The sequence below is a fragment of the Calidris pugnax genome, unplaced genomic scaffold (genome assembly GCF_001431845.1).
Source record: "Calidris pugnax isolate Ruff unplaced genomic scaffold, ASM143184v1 scaffold103, whole genome shotgun sequence".
NCBI classification, from domain to species: domain Eukaryota; kingdom Metazoa; phylum Chordata; class Aves; order Charadriiformes; family Scolopacidae; genus Calidris; species Calidris pugnax.
Window position 1 is genome coordinate 1,813,150 of NW_015090990.1, and position 21,785 is coordinate 1,834,934.

The 21,785-nt window shown below is 47.4% G+C and overlaps 1 protein-coding gene across 1 annotated transcript in view; it reads right to left on the bottom strand.

Moving 5' to 3' along the window:
• MARCH4 (membrane associated ring-CH-type finger 4) overlaps positions 1-21,785 on the bottom strand; it is a 38,984-nt gene that overhangs the window by 10,398 nt on the left and 6,801 nt on the right. Inside the window, exon 3 of the mRNA XM_014954111.1 lies at positions 18,494-18,686. Within this exon, the coding sequence (XP_014809597.1) occupies positions 18,494-18,686 (193 nt within the window). The remainder of the gene's footprint in view (positions 1-18,493; positions 18,687-21,785) is intronic.

Here is a 21,785-nt window from a genome sequence, read left to right on the forward strand (position 1 = left end):
CCCCACAGCTTTTCCAGACTGTTCTAGTTTCTGATGGCAGATAACTGTGGGAGTAAACCTATACTATATCAAAAACCAAACTATCTGAAGGTCATCCATCCCTTAGGGCTGATCTACCCACTGCTCACTGATGGTTTCTTAGGGTCTGCATATGATTTTACAGAGTTTACACCCTAGCTTCAGTACAGATTGAGTTTGGAGACTCTCTGGTTTTAAGCATAACTAGAAGCCCTGCTGACTTGATCACAGATTAGCTTTAGGGAGACTATAACGTTCATTGTAATGGGATGCTGGGCCTGTTTACCGGCTGTAGAAGTGACCGCATTGGAAACCGTAAGTATGAAGATCTGGCTATTTTGTGACAGGGACTAGTGTTGGGCACTACAGTATGAGAGGGATCTTCCCTCTGGTTCCCATAGACCACTGAGATTGCACAGCTGCAATCCTGCAGTGATGCTGGCTTCTCATAACCAAACACCGTGATGTCATAATAGAAAAAAAATGTGTTTTTTCCTCCCTATTTTGAAACACTGTTGAGGCAATCCTGCAGCGATGCTGGCTTCTCATAACCAAACACTGTGATGTCATAATAGAAAAAAAAGTGGTTTTTCCTCCCTATTTTGAAACACTGTTGAGAATTCTGACATCTTCTGATCAAAGCATCAACCATAAAAAGCAGGACTTAGGGAAAGCCTGTAGATCCAGCCAAGGAGACAGAGCTTTGAAGCAGGCCTGAAGTGGATCATCCCATGACAAGGGACATTAGACATATATTTAAATGAGCTGTCTGATCTGTAATGAATGAAATTCCACTCTGATCAATGACAGAGGCAATGTTTCTCTGAGACCACTTTAAGCCTTGGATAAAAGAGCCGAAATTGAATGTTTTCTGCTTGGCTGTAGAACATTCTCCATAGAATCAAATCCATTCTCCAAAGTATTAAACACTGAGCCAGGATTGTAAATCTATTCTTAATTACCTTATCACAAATATTTAATGCGCAGCCTGATTCAAGAGGGCTGTTTATAAAATTCTTGTTTGTTTGCCTTCTAATTATAAATGTTTATGATCTTATGCAATTAACTGTGTGATGCTGATGGATGGGTTGCTGAGTCAACTGAGCACCTGTTTTCTTAGATAATTTCGGTTTCCAAATATTTATAAAAGTACAAAATAACTTGTTTTCCTCTGTATTTACTGGGCTTTAAATTACTTATCGATTTCCCAGTGTCAAGCTCAGGAAGCTGTAAAATTAAAAAGGAACCAAGTGGAGGGGTGGGCAGGGAGGCGGAAGTAACAGTGATTCATTTGCAAGAGTGAATGCCAAGAGTAAGCAAGAGTCCATCAGTTTATATCAAGCTGCAGGACGCTTAATGCTCCCATCGAAACAAATTTTGTCTGCCTGAGATTAATTAGGATAGGAATTCCTATGTTCAGCTCTTGTGCATCTGCTTCCAGAGACACCCCTCCCTCAAGGATCATTCTTGTTTACGGAGGCGAAACTTTCCAATTAAAGACCAGACTTAAGTGGGAAATCCTTCAGGAAGAACTGCATTCAACTGGAAGTGTCCGGCTAGAAGCTATTATTCCATAATTCAAACCCTGTGTATGTGGGGAAGAGAGCAGGTTAGTGTGAATTCTGTCTTCGTACACTTCTCTCTTTTCAATACGGAAATGTCTGTATGAGAATTTGAGATGGATTCTGGTAGTGGCCTAGTGCTTTTCCACTCCTCTGTTCTCAATGGATCCTCTGTGAAAACCATCCCCTTTGGAAGGAAAATCTTTGTGAGTTTGCCTGGTCTATGAAATCCCTTGTTTGTGGTGCTGATGAAAGGAAACTCCTATGGAATGTGGATACTAAAGATGTGCTATTCGTATTCCCATTTTCTTATGGAGAGACCTGGCTGGACCAGCATCAGAAGAAATTCCTTGCGCTGAAAATTGTTGAATGCTAGAAGAAGTATTCGAGGGAACTATAGTATACACTTGTGTTGTTCTTATTTCACCCTTGTGTCTGTTTGTGGCCATTGATGGAAACAGGGCAGCTGGTCATTCTTATATTCTTAGACATTTCTACTTGCAGTGGCTTGTACCGCGAAGATTTCCCAGATGGCTCTGGAGCTGGAGAGAGCCCACATTATGTGGTGGGGTCATTCATCTGACAGCAGTGGGCAAAAAAAATTTCTAATGCCTCTGCTTGCATTGGCACGTTGATGTGGCCATGCTATTCCCAGGACAAGACATAGTACCTCCGTAAGGACTAACACGGTAGGGTAACGCAGTACAGGGCTCCGAATTAACACATGCTGAATCTGGATTGGTATGTACAGCAAACCATGCTGATCTTTTTTCATTGTGTTCCCTCTCTCCGTATATATTAGACTTTTCTGCTCCTGCTCTTGTGGCTTTATTATTATTGAGTCAATGCAAAGGATCAGATCATGGTCAGCCCTGTGGGGCTTTGTAGAGTCCAGACCGGAGGGACTAGTGATTATCCTGGGTGCAGGGATTACTTCCCAGAGCTGAGAGGCTGCTTTGTGCTTCACAGCACAAGCAAACACCACGATACCTTGGCAATGGGTTATACCAAAACTGCACACATTGCTTACGCTGGTATCTTATGCTTCCTTTCATTTATTATCCATGGGGGAGCACCCAGCACCTAACCACTGCTCTTATGCAAAACTGTCACAGTAAGTGACCCGTCCCCAGAGAGCACAGAGCCTGGTTCCTGATTGGAACACGGGCAAAACCCAGATGTAACTAGGACAACTGCATTTGTGCCTCTGGATGGGCAAGGGAGGATCCACTGGCACACCACCATCCTGGGAGACTAACCCGAGCCGTTGTGAGCCTCCCATTTAAGGCAAACCTAGAGCAGCAGTTTCCCAGAAATGACAAGCAGTCACCTTCTGCACATTGTCAGCCTCTGCCACCAAGTGATCTTTTCACCAGGACTTTCAGCCTCTAATTAGCCTTCCTCTTATTCCAACACTTGCCATGCATTTTCTTGAAAGAGACAGGTAAATTTTTTGGATGGGAACTGTTTCTCATGTTTTCCAGTAAAGAAACAACCAAAACAAGGCTTCTGCTGACAGTGAGTGGTACATCACCCCTGAGCTGACACTCACATTATCTGCAGGAGGAAAAATCACAGTCTATTCCAGCCAGTTACTCTGTCCTGCTTCTCATATAGTCCCTGTCCTGCCACCTGAGCTGTCACCTCTTATGGCAGCTGTGATCAAAGCTGAATGTTTGCATCCACAGCAGCAGTGGCTCAGGCCAAGGCAAACCAATCCTCCTGGGAGACACCACTTTCATTGCCAGGTGTTCACTGGCCTGACTGTCATTGTGTACACAAAACCTTCCCTCGATTTCTGTGAATTCTTTCAGCTTTTGTGGCAATCTCAAATTCCCCACTTTGTTCCCAAAACTCCAGCAGCTCCACTCTCACTTATCTCTTTGCCTTAATCTCATCCTAAGTGCTCCATCCTTAGCCTCTGTTTATCTTAACCTAAGAGCAAAAAAGTGGTAGTACTGGTTCAGACGAGGGGTCTGTCTGTCACAGCATCCTGCCTCCAGCAGCAGCCAACAGGGTGTAAAAACAAAGCGATGCTTCCCTGATGGGCTCTGCACACTGCAGGGACCATACCTAGCCACAGGTGGTCTCTTTAGGCTCATTTGTGTTCCCCAACCATAGGTTTTCAGTGTAGTACAGTAAACTGTTCTGGCTTTTGCTCTGCGCTCTGTGTTTGCTCAAGTTAGACTGCCTCGCTGCTTCCCAAATTCTCCCAGTCCCCATGAGATTGCTCCATTCCAAAAAGTGCTTTAGAAATAACCATGAATCTCTGCCTTGCCCCAGCTCTGCAAGTACCTCACAGTATGTGGGAGATGAATCACCGAGCTCCCTCTGGACCCTTCCAATCCCTACCACTTTTCAGTGCTGTCCCCTGTACTTCATTCCTCATCCATGACGCAAGATAGTGCTTAGTGATAAACTGGGAAAAGAGAGCCAGAAGGGACCTTTTCCTGCAAATACAGGGTGAGGAAGGGGCAGCTGGTGTCTGGCATCGCCCAGCATTGTGGCAGGGTCTGAATATGACAAGTTCTTTAGACAGCTTAGCATCTTTAAATCCTCCAGTGGCAAGCAATGGGGAAGAGGGTGACCCAGGGAGCAGGAAGAGGTAGATTTGTAATTGAAAGAAATGTCTTGGCACCAGTGGGACACTGCACTTGGGCTGATTTGAGAGGGGAGATGTGAACATCGGAGTTCACATGGGGAAGGGAATCAGATAGTGCCCTCCCTCTCCTCACTCCTGTTCATAATCTCCAAAGCCTCTTTATTTTGTCCCCCTTCTTTTGCAGTCCCCAGAGCAGAGAGGTGCAGAATCAGCACTGTGTATCTCGCCTTCCTTTCAATATCCTGATGACATAAACTGATCTGTCACAGAATCTCTGTCCTCGGCAGTATGACTGCCTGGTCCAGCTTCTGTTTGGGATTCTGATTTCTGCTTCCTAAGGATAGTGCTTTGCACTTCTCTTTATTCAATTCCATCTTGTTGATTTCTGCAATTTGATGATATAATTTATGATTTCTTATTTGATCCTCCAGAGTGCATTGAGCCTTTCCACGCTTGGTGTCATCTGTGAATTTTATAACACTTCCCATTCCACTATCTAAGCCATTAATAAAAAATATTGAAGACAGCAAACTCCAAAACAGTCCTACTTGAAATGTGTTTCCAGGTTCCAGTACACCACTGACAACTACTGAGAAAGCAGTTTTTCAATTGGCTGTACACCTGCATTATAGTTATTTAATCTAGATCACATTTCTCTGGTTTGTTTAGGAGAATCTTAAGGCAAAGCATCAAAAGCATTGCCTGTGTCATGGTATATCAAACTGACTGCTCCTCCCTTAGCCACTAGGACATTTACTCTTCCAAATTAGATACGGTTATACTCTTGTGCTCATCAATTGGCTGGTTAAAAAATATTCTAATATCTTTCTGTGAATCAGTTAAGCTGATTTGCCCTTCAATTCTTTGATCCTCAGTTCCTACCTTCTTTAATGACAGACATTATATTTAAAGCTAAGTAATCTGCTTGCATTTCCCCAGCTGCCTGGCACCTCCTGCATCCTCCCCAGGTTCCTCATTCTAAAACGCTCATGGGTCAGAGACTGTTCCTGTAGCTCGTTCTGAAGTTCATTAGGACATGCTGACAAGGACAGAGATATCTTGTTTGAATGTTTTTGAGTCTGTTCTTTTCTGATTCTGCCTTGGGCTCCCTTCTCCTCATTAAAATTATTTCAGTTAAGTTTTGAAGACTGAAACAAAGGCAACATTTAACTGTTTTGCCCTTTTTGCATCGAATATTATTTGAGCTCTTAGACTTGCCTTGTTCTTCTTACTTTACATATGTTTATGGGCCTATTTCTTGTTGCCTTTTGTATCTCTAGATGGTAATCCTGGGGCTTAGCTCTGAGGGCTCCCCATGCCTGTGTGACTCCGAGGGTCTTGTCATTAGTTGCGGGCTTTTCTTTCTGCCTTTTGTGTGATTGCAGCTTCTGATTTTGGGTCCTCAAAGAGCTCCTGATGCAGCCTCAATGCTCTCTTCCCACGCTTATGAGCTTTCCCCTGCACAGACACAGTTTGCTGTTGTGCCTTTAGTATCATCCCTTTTGGCAGCCATGAGCTGTTCGCGGCTCTTTTATCCGTCAGATTCCCTTCCCAAGAGACCTTCCCTGCTCTGGTCCCCTGGGGCTGCTGCCACTGCTTTTCTGGAGTCCATTATCCTCACTACTTTTCTTCAGCTCAGGAATGCTTTCATTGCACAGTCACTTTTCATACAAGCTACAGCTACATTCAGATTTTCAGGGATTCTTTGGTTTCAGATGAAATCAAATAGGAAGTATAGACTCCTTCATAACTGCTTTTCAAAATACAAATTTTGTCCCCAAAATGTTTCAAGAGCTTAGTGGGCAGTCTATCTTGCATACAGGAGAAGTCCAGGTAATGGATGACCTGGGACTGTCTTTTAAACAGTTCTGGTAGTTGCAAGACACTGGACCAGTGAGCAGGATGTCTCTAGTCCTCAAGACATCTACTGAATAATGCTGGAACTGTATAGGCTTAGAAATGTCCAGCATCGAATGACATATAGTATAAATTGAAAATGTATTTATAATGGTTAGACCTTGAGTGAATGCTTAGCATATGGAAAAAATAATTAGCTGATTACAATCAGGCATTTTCTTATCAATCATTCTCCATGCACATTTTTTTAATATCTAAAGAACTGATTAAATATGTATGAATCTGGGCTGGTTTGGCTCAGCAGAACGGGGGCGGCTGCTACATGGTTGAACCCTGTTGAGAGCTGTTGACCACTAGATGACATGGGCTGTCATGGAGCCCACGGGTCTGGGAAAGACAAAATACTCCTTCTTCTGCCCATCACCCTTTAAGTGCATTTGCTGTAACGGGGCTCCACTGGCAGGCAGCTTTCACAGTGATATTTATGCCACGCTTGACTCTCCTCAGGCCACAGTCCCCAGAGCAGAGAGGTGCAGAATCAGCACTGTGTATCTCGCCTTCCTTTCAATATCCTGATGACATAAACTGATCTGTCACAGAATCTCTGTCCTCGGCAGTATGACTGCCTGGTCCAGCTTCTGTTTGGGATTCTGATTTCTGCTTCCTAAGGATAGTGCTTTGCACTTCTCTTTATTCAATTCCATCTTGTTGATTTCTGCAATTTGATGATATAATTTATGATTTCTTATTTGATCCTCTAGAGTGCATTGAGCCTTTCCACACTTGGTGTCATCTGTGAATTTTATAACACTTCCCATTCCACAATCTAAGCCATTAATAAAAAATATTGAAGACAGCAAACTCCAAAACAGTCCTACTTGAAACGTGTTTCCAGCTGCCAGTACACCACTGACAACTACTGAGAAACCAGTTTTTCAATTGGCTGTACACCTGCATTATAGTGATTTAATCTAGATCACATTTCTCTGGTTTGTTTAGGAGAATCATAAGGTAAAGCATCAAAAGCATTGTCTATGTCATGGTATATCAAACTGACTGCTCCTCCCTTAGCCACTAGGACATTTACTCTTCCAAATTAGATACGGTTATACTCTTGTGCTTATAGTTATTTAATCTAGATCACATTTCTCTGGTTTGTTTAGGAGAATCTTAAGGCAAAGCATCAAAAGCATTGCCTGTGTCATGGTATATCAAACTGACTGCTCCTCCCTTAGCCACTAGGACATTTACTCTTCCAAATTAGATACGGTTATACTCTTGTGCTCATCAATTGGCTGGTTAAAAAATATTCTAATATCTTTCTGTGAATCAGTTAAGCTGATTTGCCCTTCAATTCTTTGATCCTCAGTTCCTACCTTCTTTAATGACAGACATTATATTTAAAGCTAAGTAATCTGCTTGCATTTCCCCAGCTGCCTGGCACCTCCTGCATCCTCCCCAGGTTCCTCATTCTAAAACGCTCATGGGTCAGAGACTGTTCCTGTAGCTCGTTCTGAAGTTCATTAGGACATGCTGACAAGGACAGAGATATCTTGTTTGAATGTTTTTGAGTCTGTTCTTTTCTGATTCTGCCTTGGGCTCCCTTCTCCTCATTAAAATTATTTCAGTTAAGTTTTGAAGACTGAAACAAAGGCAACATTTAACTGTTTTGCCCTTTTTGCATCGAATATTATTTGAGCTCTTAGACTTGCCTTGTTCTTCTTACTTTACATATGTTTATGGGCCTATTTCTTGTTGCCTTTTGTATCTCTAGATGGTAATCCTGGGGCTTAGCTCTGAGGGCTCTCCATGCCTGTGTGACTCTGAGGGTCTTGTCATTAGTTGCGGGCTTTTCTTTCTGCCTTTTGTGTGATTGCAGCTTCTGATTTTGGGTCCTCAAAGAGCTCCTGATGCAGCCTCAATGCTCTCTTCCCACGCTTATGAGCTTTCCCCTGCACAGACACAGTTTGCTGTTGTGCCTTTAGTATCATCCCTTTTGGCAGCCATGAGCTGTTCGCGGCTCTTTTATCCGTCAGATTCCCTTCCCAAGAGACCTTCCCTGCTCTGGTCCCCTGGGGCTGCTGCCACTGCTTTTCTGGAGTCCATTATCCTCACTACTTTTCTTCAGCTCAGGAATGCTTTCATTGCACAGTCACTTTTCATACAAACTACAGCTACATTCAGATTTTCAGGGATTCTTTGGTTTCAGATGAAATCAAATAGGAAGTATAGACTCCTTCATAACTGCTTTTCAAAATACAAATTTTGTCCCCAAAATGTTTCAAGAGCTTAGTGGGCAGTCTATCTTGCATACAGGAGAAGTCCAGGTAATGGATGTCCTGGGAACGTCTTTTAAATAGTTCTGGTAGTTGCAAGACACTGGACCAGTGAGCAGGATGTCTCTAGTCCTCAAGACATCTACTGAATAATGCTGGAACTGTATAGGCTTAGAAATGTCCAGCATCGAATGACATATAGTATAAATTGAAAATGTATTTATAATGGTTAGACCTTGAGTGAATGCTTAGCATATGGAAAAAATAATTAGCTGATTACAATCAGGCATTTTCTTATCAATCATTCTCCATGCACATTTTTTTAATATCTAAAGAACTGATTAAATATGTATGAATCTGGGCTGGTTTGGCTCAGCAGAACGGGGGCGGCTGCTACATGGTTGAACCCTGTTGAGAGCTGTTGACCACTAGATGACATGGGCTGTCATGGAGCCCACGGGTCTGGGAAAGACAAAATACTCCTTCTTCTGCCCATCACCCTTTAAGTGCATTTGCTGTAACGAGGCTCCACTGGCAGGCAGCTTTCACAGTGATATTTATGCCACGCTTGACTCTCCTCAGGCCACGGAGGCCACCACTCTAGCAAAACTGAAACTGAGCCCCTCATTGGATAGGACCTCCATGGCCTGGGCAGAGTCCCCACCAGCGTACACAGAGAAGCTGCTCCCATATTTTGTAGAGGTATGGACTCTTCCATTTCAAGTCATTAACAGCCCAAACAGGCTGGCCCCCAAGCCTTCAACTGCTGACTAACAGGCAAACCTTGTGCTTATTACAGCTTGTCTCCTCTCGTGCAAGCTGGGGTTCAAGGACAACTCTGCCTCAAAGCTCCTCAGCCCCAGGTGGGCCAGGACCCCCCACAAAGGCAGCAAGAGCCCTTCTTCTTCCCTGCCTCCTCCACTCCATCTGGCAGAGCAATGGGAGCAGCAGGTCCCATCTGGGCGGGTGGTTATGCTATGCCCCAAGCGCTCTGCAGCCATTAACACCCGCCCCCAGACTCAGCGAGAGCCCCGCTAGCTGGGAGATGGATCCAGCACACCGTCATCTCAGAGGGTCCTCACAGTTGCTGTTCCACCAGGCAAGCAATCATGGCAGACCTCGCCAGCTGCCACGCTGGGGCTGAGCGTGGGGGGCTCTGGAAAGGAGGCAGCTCTTTTCTTACGGATGGGAGTGCTTGGTGTGACAGCTGGGAGCGTTTCTCCTCCAGGCACCACTGTGACTTTGCAGGATGCTGCTGAGCTATATGGCAAGAGACAATTTCCAGGTCGTGACACTGCAACACATCATGACTTCATGTAACACGGTGATTTCTGCGCGCAGAGGATGCTATGGGTTCTCCTTGGAAGCAGAAGCAGTCCATCCCCATATGTAGCTGGCGAAGGAGCAACGCTTTATCCAGTGGGATGAATTGAGAGGACAGGTAGGACTGCCTCTCACGGGGCTTATGGAGCTGGGGACAGTCTGTTGTAGGAGCACTGGGGGAGCTTTCATGGCTGCCAGGTAGATGCCAACTTCTCTGCGAGATGCTGCCTTCATCCCAGGGCAGCCATCCTCATTCGCATCCTCTGCCCACCCTCATGGTCCTATCCAACACATGGGCTGGGCTCTGGAGGGCTCAGCTCGTAAGGTCCCAAATGGGGAAAGACTGGTGAAATTAAGGAGCTGATAGGAGGTGTCCAAGGGACAGGAAATTCCTTTTCATTCAGCACTCCCACATGTTTTGTTTGTAATGGGCAGACAGCATCAGCTGCCTGTAGGATGCCACCTGTGGCAGAGGAGCTGGGGTCACCCTGAGAACCGCACACACCAACACCATCACTTTCAAAATGCCACCGTATTTTCAGCTGTAAGCACAAGAGCTACTGAGCACCACCAGCTTTCTCCTGCCCTGCCCAGACTAGCACTTTTACACCTCGCCTCAAAACTGGGACAGAAAAGCCCCCAAAACAAGAAATAACAGCAAAAATAGGTAAAATAAAACCCAGAGAAATCCTCGCTCAGGCAATAGATAAACCATAAACAAAAGCACTCCTGTAAACTCAGCTGGCTGTGGACAGCTACAGCAGAATGGATGTTTTCCCCTTAAGGGATCTTGTACTCCTGTGGTATTTAATTCACAGCACACGATAAAGCAGAGGATTAAAGGGCCGTCTCTAGCTATGCAGGCAGCAATAAATGAGACTCTTCTTGGAAAAGGCAAATAAATAAATAAAGACGGGAGCTCCACCGGCGGAACAGCCTTGCTTCTGAATCATGCATCTCCAGCAGCATTCCCTGTTTGTGAGTCTACCCAGGACTGTGCCAGTACAGAAGAGATAGGGCTTGGAGGCAATACCCATATATCCCTTGTTCTCCTCAAGGTTCCCCTCCTTGCTTTGCAGATAGGATTATATAGACCCTCTTGGTGCCTTTTCCCCCCAGTTTTAAAAGGGAGATAATGGCAACACCCCACATCTTGAAAAGATTTTTTGCACAAGAGGTGAAAAACATCCATCTTCGTGCATGTCATACCCTTAGGTCTTTAAAAGAAAGGAGTAAATAATCATTTCAAACTAGATTGACCAGAGCACTGGCCAAATGCACACCCTGGTCTCTGCATGATTTTATGGGTCTTTTCTGCCTTCAGGTTTCCAAACATTCCCTGACAGGAGGCCACAGAGCTGGATACTCATGCTGAGGAGAGAAAAAGCACATGGTTTCCATTTCATTATGCTTGCACCATGGCAGTCAGTCCTCCAGTCTGGGTTCCTGAACCTTTCTATCCTATAGCTAATGGTACTTTGACTAAAGCTCTGCCTGTGCAGTCGTGCTGGATCCCCAGCCATTCCTGGGACATTTCTTTAAAGGCAAAGCAGGACAACAGCACTGTTTTGGGTAGGGTTTGGAAATCTGGCTTCACACTTGCTTGGAGTGAGACTTGAAAAAGTCACGCTGTCCCCGCGAATGAAAGAATACATACATATTTTCAAGCAGGTGAGAATGTTTCATTTGGACTTGATTTTTTTTTTAAATGTTGTATTCCAATTCTGACACTGAATTTAAAATACTCAGCATGAGCAGTCATCTCTAAATGCTAAATCAAAATGCTTTGTTCAATAATGATCAAAACATGACATTTGCTTATTGAAGGTAGAACTACTGCCTCCTTCTCTGCTTTTATTAGCAAATGAAATTCTGTAAGAAAAAAATGGGAATAGTTTCACAGTTTTTCATTTTCTAAGGAATGCAGGTCCTGTCTGAGCCAAATTCCTCCAGACTGCTCCAGCCAACAAAGTGCTCTTCCACTAAGAGGAACAGGGACCATTTATGAGAGGCAAAAAGGTGGGTACAGATCACCCTTAACAGAGCATCACCCAGGGTAAGGTAAGGCACATAGGCTAAATTAATGGACCTGGGAGTGCCTCTGAAATTGCGGGTTGGCTTGTGCATTACCATTGCTTCTACCCCTTTGTTAGAGCAAGATGTGGGCATCTTTCCCCTCTGCCACGTAGGAAGGTATCTGCAAACAAGTTGTATCTGGGTCTGAAAGATGGCTCTGTTGATAGGTAGCCATCCCTCCAGAAGAAGAACCAATCAGACACTACTGAGAGCTGGGGACACACCAAAAGCAGCCTCATCCACTGTGCATGGGGAATGACCCCCCCATGGCCTCATCTTTGACTATGGAGTTGACTTCTCTTACTACAGCCACACAGGCGTGCCACGGACCACAGCCTCCCGCTTCCAGGAGTAATTTGTCTGTAGTAGGAGGAGCGACAGGACAGAAGGCAGTTGGAAAAACACAGCCTGGCACAGAGCTGAGGACTGGTTCCATCCTTTACTAGACAGCACAATTTGTGCAGCTGGTGCGGGAGATCCTACCAGCTGCCTACCAGGGAATCTCCTGCCGTAGTGTAGAAGCTGTGACAGGCAGGTGAGTGCTTCTGCCTCTGCCCACAGATAGGAACTTAACCCAGGGACACCAGGCATGATTCCAGCATGGGCTTTAATGACAAAGAAGCATCGGTCTGATTATAACGTATCACACTCAAAAGCACAAGATGCAGTTCACAAGGCAAAAGGATTTCTTTTCCCCCTCAGAAAATGTTAATTGTGTTGCCCTCATTAAATGCTAAACACACTGATCCACTGGAGCGGAGAGCACCATATGGTTTTTCATGACAAAATACATCTCTGGAGCCTGTTGCAACAGTGGGAAACTGCTTGGAGATGGATGTGGTGAAGGATTGTGCCATTGAAGGGACACGTGTGAAAGGCCAGGTGCTTCTCTGCCTGTGCTGGAAGCCAAGATCCTTCCCTGCAAAAAGGGAGGGGGTTCAGAGCCAGGTCCAAACCCCGTGGCTCTTTGCTCAGCAGCGACATGCTCATTCTGCAGAGAGCTGCTGGAGCTGCACTGGAGCTCGGCCGGCGCATCGAGCCTCTGCAGAAATGCCCGCTGGTGGAAGCAGCACACATGCACACACGCCGGCTGGCCCACTCCGCTCTCTTATTGAATAATCAATGCAGCATTAGATAAAAATAGGTCCCATCTTTCAGGAACGGAGGGGTGGCATGTCTCGGCTCTGCCGAGCATCCGCTGTTCCTGGAGAGCGGCCAAGAATTCAGCCGGCAGATTGGCCGTGCAGCGTCGCTTCTCGTGCTGCTGGCCCAGGGACGGGGCCCTCAAGGACTGCTCTCCAGGGATGGTCCCTGCCCAGCTGGATGGAGAGCCCCACGAGGCACCCTGCGGGGACTGTTCCTGTCTCCACATCCCCCTTTACAGCTGATAAATCAATGATTCGCTCAGTGGTTTTTCAAGCATCCACATTGTGGCTGAACGTACGCAAACCAGGATTCACAGTGGAAATAAAAAGTGAAACACCTGCCTGGCTTTACCCCAACTGCCTGCTCTGATGACAGGGTCTGGGTCTACCCTATCGTTTGCTCCTGGTAGCTCTGAAGTGCATGAAAAGCGTGGCAAGCAGTGAATTAAACTGAAGGGTGTGGAAGACTTCTGCATACTCTCAAGGGTCTCTTCCAGGTACCTTGAAGCCATGCACGTTTACTGTCTGGGTTGGTCTCAGGTTTCTCCTCTGAAGACATCTGCTGAACTTCTCTGCCTTGTGCTCTTGCCTTTAGGGTGTCATCAAGCCAACGCATGGGCTTGGTGCTTCCCCAGAACTGATTCCCTCGAGCTGTAGCAACTCTTCCTGCTTTGCACCTCGGGGATCTATGCAGACCTGAATGAAAACACCTGCTTTCGTTTTGAGAATCAGATCAATACAGAGGAAGACCCTGAAGACACTTAAATTCTCAGTTCCTCTTTATTTTATTGGGACTTTGACTCCTAAATCCTTTGAACGCTGAGGGCCCAAGCAACCTGACTAGAAAACACCCTGAGGCTACCTCAGCCTGGCATTTCCTCTAGGAAGCAAAGCTCATTTAAAATGAAACCACATTAGTCTTGGCAGGAAGTTTGAATTGTGACTGTCTCAAGGAAGCTCCATTAATTACTGTTCCCATTGCACTATGAAAGATCAAATGCTGTGGATCAGTTTTAATTGGCTATTGATTTCTTATGTTATTACCTACGGTTGTGCTGAGATGCCGTTAGACGTACTGGATGCTTTTGATTATTCTTGCTGGCAGCTGGGATTAAAAAACAGCGGGCACACACTTCCTGATCTGTAATGGATTGCATGGTGTGCCAACAGAAATCGTTGGCAGGATGAATGGTCCTCCTTTGCCTGTCTCTTGTGCTATTGAGCTGCAGTGCAGTTACTGTTGTGAAGGCAAATACCCTCAGGGACTGGCTGCCAAGGAAATCGAGGGAAAAGCTTCAGAGAGCATGAGGATTTAGTGCTTGCAGCAGTGAGATGTTCAGCACCAAGGCCGGGTGAGTCAGAGAGCAAGGACGGGGTGGGCACGGACAAAGCAACAGTCTCCAGCAGACAGTGATCCAAGGGGAGGCAGGTGGGATCGCTTTCGCATTGCTGGGGATGCCATCCCAGGGATACCCCTCTGAGGGCAAGCAGGACTGCACACACAAGCAGTGACCACAACAGCCCTGCACACACAGCCTGCTCATGGCCTTCCCGGGACGCGCTTCCCCCTTGGAGCCCATCTGCTGACACCTGAGCCTAGACTGTGACTTGCTCTCATTAGCTGGCAGAGCTCTTCCTTGCTTAACAGGAGATGGTTTCCTGTCCTCCTGACCCCAAATGACACCTTAATCTACAAACGCTGACTTTCCTTAATTGCACCTTGACAGAGAGAGAGGCAAACCCCTCCCTCCCCCTCCAAGGACCATCATTTAATTAACAGGCAGGTATCTCTCCGGATTTACAGCCCAGCTCTAAGCTGCTACTCTCCCTACTCAGTAACTCAGGCCTGTGAAGGCTCACTCCATTTATCTCTGCATTTCAATAACTGCATTTCTGCTAATCCCTCTCTCTGCCAGCTTTCTGGATTTACCTCTCATGGACCTATGGAGAGAGCAGTTAATCAAATGAACAGTCCCCATCTCACTTTTAATTCACTTCCTGGTCGCTGATCTCAAATGTCTGTGTTGTAGATGGCTTCATAGCAGAGCAATGTCTCTGCTGGCACCATTACCAGTTTCTCTTTTAATCCAACTCTCGTATCTGTCCCACAGACATGACCAGAGATAGCACACATGAAAGAGAGAGAGATCAGAATCAGACGTTGGGCCAGACTGGATATCAAGAAGCATTTTGTTTCGTCCTCCTTCACAAACCAGGATCATCTCTCCACAACCTGTTCTTGACATATGTTTTTTGACAGGTTCTCAAAAAAAAATCCAGTATTGGAGGCTCCCAGAAATCCCAATCAATCCTTTCTAGTGCTTCCTGAACTCCTGTTAGATGTCTGAGAGCAAGGGGGAGAACCATGTTGAAAGACCGTCTTGTCCACCTTGCCCAGATGGACGTAACTTCTGACACTTGGGGCCATACCATCTGGTCCTGCTGGTCATGAGGAGGAGATTCATTTTACTTTGGTTTTGGTTTTGTTCCCATGGTGGGGAAGGGGGGGGGGAAATGGTGTCTGTCCCTTACACCTGGTTTTGTGGAGCATGTGAAGATCTAGCAAAGTCCAAAGAACATTAGTGTATTACTGAATGTGACCGGCTGAGGGTTAAACCCAAGACCCCTGGGTTTTGATGCATGGATCAATAGTCTCTGAGATAATAACCATATTTTGAGAGCTCAGCTTGGATATGATCTGACTATTTCAGCTCAAATATGGCTCAAACGAAGATAACAACAACCAAAGACCTGTGCTTAGGGAGCTATACATGCAAGTGAGCACTCCTGCCCTCACCTTTGACTCCACACTGGAAAGACCAGCGCTGCCATGGGATTGACCATGCAAATTGCCACAGATATCTCTGTCTTGGCAAATCGCTACCTAAATCCCTTACTGACTTGGTAGAGAGGAGATCACACAAAACAGCTGGGCAGTTGCTGACTAGGTGCATATTCCCTGTCTGACAACAGTCAGAATCTCTGCAGATTTGGTGTCTTCTCCAGTTTTGCGTCCCGGAAAAATGTTGCTGGCTACTTAATGGACATGAGACATCCAAGGACAAATGAAGTGGGAACTGGCAGGAACTAGAGAGGAGCTCTGCTTCAGCACATCTGCTCTTTAGTAAATACCTCGTCTTTCAAACCTTGTCTTTCAAACCTCTGCTCCTCTGCCAATGAAAGCAAAACTCAGGGTCAGCCTGGGGCAAGAAACAACTGGAATTCATACAATTAGTGTAGGACCTACCGTATAACGTTTCGCAAGCTCAGGCTGCCCAGCCTGTTACCAAACAATGCACAGACAATGTGTGTGTTACATTAGCCGAAGAAAACCAAGTGTGGTAGAACTGAGTACACTTAATGTCCTGCTCTTTCCCTGCTGCTGAGCATTTCTTAGTTTCTAAATCTTTCCTACCCACCCACAGACTGGAAAGCAAAAGGGTAAAGGGCTGGACTGTGGAGGAGGAGACACCGAAATGCACAGGCAGCGCCCTGGTATTTCAAGAACTGTTGTCACTGCAATTATCCATGAGAGGTTTTATCCTGAACTCGCAGAAGTGGAACTAAAGCCCAGGGAGGAGTAACAAGAGGCTTCGGGCCACACTGGCAGTCAGGAGCAGAACTCTGTATCTCCAGAGCCGGCTTTGCCCGGCTCTGATCAAAGACACCGTGCAAGGCTGCAAGGTTTGGGAGAAGGATAAAGAGAGGGAGAATAGCTGTTCCACAGTGAGGAGCTCACTGCGAGTCTTCTAGTGAGCTGGCACTGCTGCATCCATCACAGCTGAGCAAAGCTCTAATGAATGAGGAATTAAACCCAGTCACAGAGTCCTCTTTGATCAGCCCCTTCTGCTGACCTGATCTGACCTGGCCAGGCCTCTCAGTGGGACAGACCGGTCTTTTGGCTCGTGGTAGTGCAGCCCCCTGAAATCAGCAGGGCTGCAGAGAACTCACTCAGAGGAAAGACCTGACCGCATCGACAGCCAGGGAGTCACAGCTCCCTGTGAAGACCTCATTTGTCACTTGGTTCAGTCTGGGCAGAGAAAGAAGAGGAGGAGGAGGAGGTGGGGAGGAGAACAAACACTGGATCTCAGCAAAGCACTGCTCAGAGCTCCCTTCCCTTCCACTGCAGACCTGGGAGCAGCAGCATCTGGGATTGCAAAGGGTGTTGATGCCCAACACAAGCCAGTTTTACACTGGAGCGTGGCAGGGGCAGCGGGCGGGCTGCATCCACATAGGAGCTTTTCTAGGGAAATGTATACAAAGGCTCACATGGTCCAGAATATCATCTCTCCTGGTCGAGCACGGGTGGGCTGCCTGGCAGCACAGGCAGACATGCTGCTCACAGCACAAGCGGAGACATCTCCGGGTAGTCTCTGAGGTGCTGGGCAAGAGAAGCCACAGACAGACATGTTAACTCACTGCATCTGTAATGCTTCCCACTTGCTTTCGAGTTTGTGGGAAAGCCAGCATGCCTGGCCCACCAGAACTGCCAGCTGCATGGGGAAAACCATGAGACAAGAGGCTGGCCCAAGCCACAAGTCTGAAATGTTCCTGGGAACAGGATGGGCACTTGATCTTTGGCTGGAAAAATACAATGCTCCCAGCTTAGGATATTAAGCTTAATGGTGACATCAGTGGAGACGCAAAGGGTTTTTTTTTTTCCCTCAGATAAGGTGGAAAAGAGAAATAGAGGCCAGGTCCTTAAAAAAAATGAATAAGAAAGAAACAAAGAACCTCAAATCTGAATCTGTCTGCCCAGTTCCCCTTCAGTTCATGGCTGGCAAGATTTGTTCTCTGCCATGTGGGAGGATTTAGCTCCTATTGACAGATGAGATAATCAGTTCTCCTCAGCTCTTGAAGCTTTATCAAAGCCAGTTAATCATGTTACTGATGTCCACCCAGGCCAGGGCTCTTCACTTCTGTCCTGTGCCAACACGACGACACAAACGCACAACACACACACATAGGGATAAATTTTTTCCACTCCCAATTGCACCAGCAAAAGGGTGCCACCAGTGGCTATTGTGCCAACAGGTGGGTGCTGCCCGTCTCTCTTTCACACCCTTTGCTCCTGGAGAGATGTGGTAGCTCCACCAGCATCTCACGAAGGAGCAGGATGATCTCTACAGACCAAGGTAACATCTCATTGTCAGCAACAGTGGGAGGAATTGGCCTGGTTTTCGCCAGGCCCAGGTCCCATGCTGGAAGGGTGCTGAAGCCAAAAGCCGTTTGAACTGGGATACCAGGGTCTCTGCCACTGGGTTTGTTGCCTGTGGAGAGGCCCTGACATAGCCAACCATGGGGCAGTCCCTAAATTAGCTATTCCAGAAAGAAAGGTGTTCTTCAAAAGCCTTACAGACCTCCCCACCCTTTTCTTGCTCTGAAGACAGAGTTGTTTCTCTTTGGGGTTGCTGCAGGTCCCTCTGCCAGCCCAGCCAAGGAGGCACTCTGGGACTGCCCAAACAAGCAGAGAGGACTGTAAAAAAGGTGCTGTGAAAGCAAAAAGGTGGAAAAGCCAGGGAGGCTCAATCTGAGCCAAGCTGTACTGGCCAGCTCTCCACACCATCTCCTGCTCCTCTCCACGAGTGAGTGGGGGGGGCGACCTCAGCCGTGCCATGAGATAGGATCACCCACCTATACAGACAATGTCCATGAAGCCGTACATTCCATAGCAGATCTGGAAGAGCAGGTCCTGGCGCTGCCATTTGGCTGAAGGACTGAAGGTCGACCAGATGAGCCACGAGATACTGGCGATGAGGAAGAGGGAACCCAGGATGGCCGCTGCTATCTGGACCTTCTCAATGACTGTCAGAGAGATGGCCTGCCACTGCAAGGGGAAGCAATGGGGAAAGGAGAGGGGACAACGGGGAGGGAGGAAGGAAAAAGAGAAGAGGTTCATTACTTGGGGCACATCACTGTTTTTCATCATCATGGTGGTTTTGGAGATCTCAAAGAGCATCTACGAGCACAGGCGCTTTTACCTGGTCCACATCTGGGGTGGAGCATGGCAGTTGTTGAACAGTGTTCCCAACAGCATTGCTGAAGAGGCACTGGGGAGGAATGCTGCATCTCACCAGGAAAGCATAGAGACCTGAGGGAGGCAGTGTGGACTTGGGATAAGACACCAAAAATCCCCATGACAGCAGGTCTGCGATGGCCATCACAAACCAGGACATTCAGTTGCTGCCTCAAATAGAGGGCAGGCAGCAGCCTTGGCCAGGTCATCCTATTACCATGAGACGAAGTGTCTCAGAGAGCCGAGCTTTCCTTTGGAGGCCTCCCATGAGCTGGCTCTGTGCCACCTTGTGAGATCTGTCAGCATCACAGCACTAGGTAGGATCTCGCAGCGGCAACGCACATCCCACAAAACTTGTTACAAACAACACAAGTTGCTGTGGTCAGGACACCCTGCCTTTAGGTGATGACACGTTCAGGCTGTGTTCCAAGGTAAACGCCAATGCTTCTTCCTCAGAAGAAGAAAAAAATAGAAATAACTCCCCCAAATCCATTCATTATGTCAAATAGCTTTGTATAAGCTACAGTATAAATATTCTAAGCCTGGATTCCTCTCTGTCATCCAGCGTAAAACCTCCCCACACAGATTTACACTGCTGAGAGAACTTCCCTGTAAAAACCAGAAATTGCTTTCTTTAACAAGACGTGGGGACGTGGTCCATAGGCCCTCCTGTAAATCAGAAATCAAACCCATAAACAGGCTGGGGAGAGACAGCCTCTCTTGGCATCAAAGTATATAGGCCACCTTTAGCTGTGAGATACATGCCCTTGAAATCTCAGTGGGACTGGCAGGAGGATAAATAAAGGCAGACTTCAGCCTCCTGCAGGTATAGAGAATTCAGAGGAGCTGAACATGTTGAGTCTGGATTCAGCCCAAATTCAGTGTCCTTGTTGAGGTGGCATCTCTGGCTAGCCCTCAGCATCCTGCCCATTTGTCAAACCTTGTCCCATCCTTTTGCAGGGCAAGAAGGGAGTTGAGTTGCTGGGTCTCCTCTTAATGCCTAGGCCAGCCAGGAGTTTCCAGTGGTTTTTGGGAGGTATTGAACAGCAAGAAGTACAGCAGGTGGCTTGTGCTGGTACGGGCACGCATGGCATTGCTACCAGTCCAGTGACTAAACCTCTGAACCAAATGCACTCCCTTGCAAAGGGCTGCCTTTGGAGAGGAACAGACGAGAGCTTCAGCCTGAGGCTGGGGGCTGTGGGATGCAACTGGAAGCAGATTGCCCGGCTTGGCTCAGAGGTGAGCTGAAGTCTCTGCCTCTGCCAGCCTTGCCCCTTGGCTTACATCCTGCAAGGGCAGACGGCCCTCAAATTGTATGTCAGGGATCTGCAGCATCAGTGAGGTGGGTGGTACCATCTTATTTCATAGTTGGCCACAAATTAGATGGCCATAAAGCTGCTCAACAGAAGAGAATCTGTTCCCAGCTGAGGCAGGACTGTGCTCAGCTAACCCCAGTCCCCTGCCTGCCACCAGCTCCAGCAGCTGGTCCAGCCACAGGCAAACACTGGGGAGACTCGGTGATCTCTTCAACAGCCCGTTTCCACTCTGCCATAGCCCAATCTGGTCTGTGTTTCCACCAAATCCAGCCACATCAGTGGCCTCTTTGTGCCACCAAGAAGTTGAGGTTGCAAACTGCCCTCCTCTGAGGGCTGGGAGCTTGGTGGTGGCAGTCACAATGGGAAGGTCAAGGGGTGCTGGAGTCCACAGGAGATGCCCAGCTCTGCCACTCCTCTCCCCTCATAAGACACAGCAAAGGCCACCTCAGAGCTGACAGGGGGTAATAGACCTCCCAGCACAAGTCACCCCCAAATTTGGGTTCTGAGGGTGGGATCAGCCGCTATGCTGCCCTCCTGTCAGCTCTTCAGCTTTGTCCTCAACAGCACCACAAGCAGACGCAGAACAAATCCACAACCAATGCCACCAGCTCAGAGCTCCAGGACCTAGGGGCATGTGGTGGGGAGAGAGTTGGGTACGTGCATGATCTAGATGATCTTTAAGGTCCCTTCCAACCTAGATGATTCTATGATTCTATGCATGGGGTTGCACTTTCACCCCTGCATCTTTCCCCAGACCTCATCTCCCCTTCCACCAACTCTGGCAAATGTCGAGGGGATGGGAGTGCAGGAGCCCAGTGCACAGCCTGGTGCTGCCTGTGAAGGTTTTACCGCAGGTCCCTCACGCTGACCCGCGTGCGCCTGTGCCAGCCAAATCATTCTGCATCATTTCTCTCTCAAGAGGAGGTAATGGGCTGGCTCCTCACCATCTGTCTGGCACACAGCAAGGCCTGTGGTGGCAACAGGTCCTTCCAAGGTATCAATTAAAGGCAGAAAAAGAAGAAGGAGCCGTTTTCTACAACTAGCAGCCACGTGCAACCAGCACCGCTGCTTTGCGGGGACAGGGAGGCTGAGGTGTAGTACTGCATATATTGTCAAAGGGATGGGGGGCTTGGAGCATGGAGAAGTGACACCTGAGTGCAAACTTCAAATCCCACTCCCTTTGGTTGGGAACAGAGAGGCTGAAACCCAGGCAGGGATGCTGCCTGACGCTGCTCAGCCGGCAGCAGCTGGCGGGAAGCGTGCTGCGGCGATAATGAAGAGGCTGGAGTCTATCAGTCGTGCCAGGGGGTAGGAGACTCTCCCCCAGCATCTGGCACTAAGTGACAGAGACACACGCAGCAGCAGTCCTGACTCTGTTCGGGAGGTGGCACTGGGGTGTGATTACCCTCTGGCAAGGAGGTAAATGGGTCAGAGCTGAACACTGGGGAAAATAACCAGCTTGCAGAAGAATTTAATATTTTCCAGAAAAAAAAAAAAAAAAAAGTAGTAAGTAATAAATGTTGTATTTCCTCTCTGGCAACCTTGCGAACTGCAATTTAGCATCCCACATCCAGCTCGAGTCACCAATAACTGA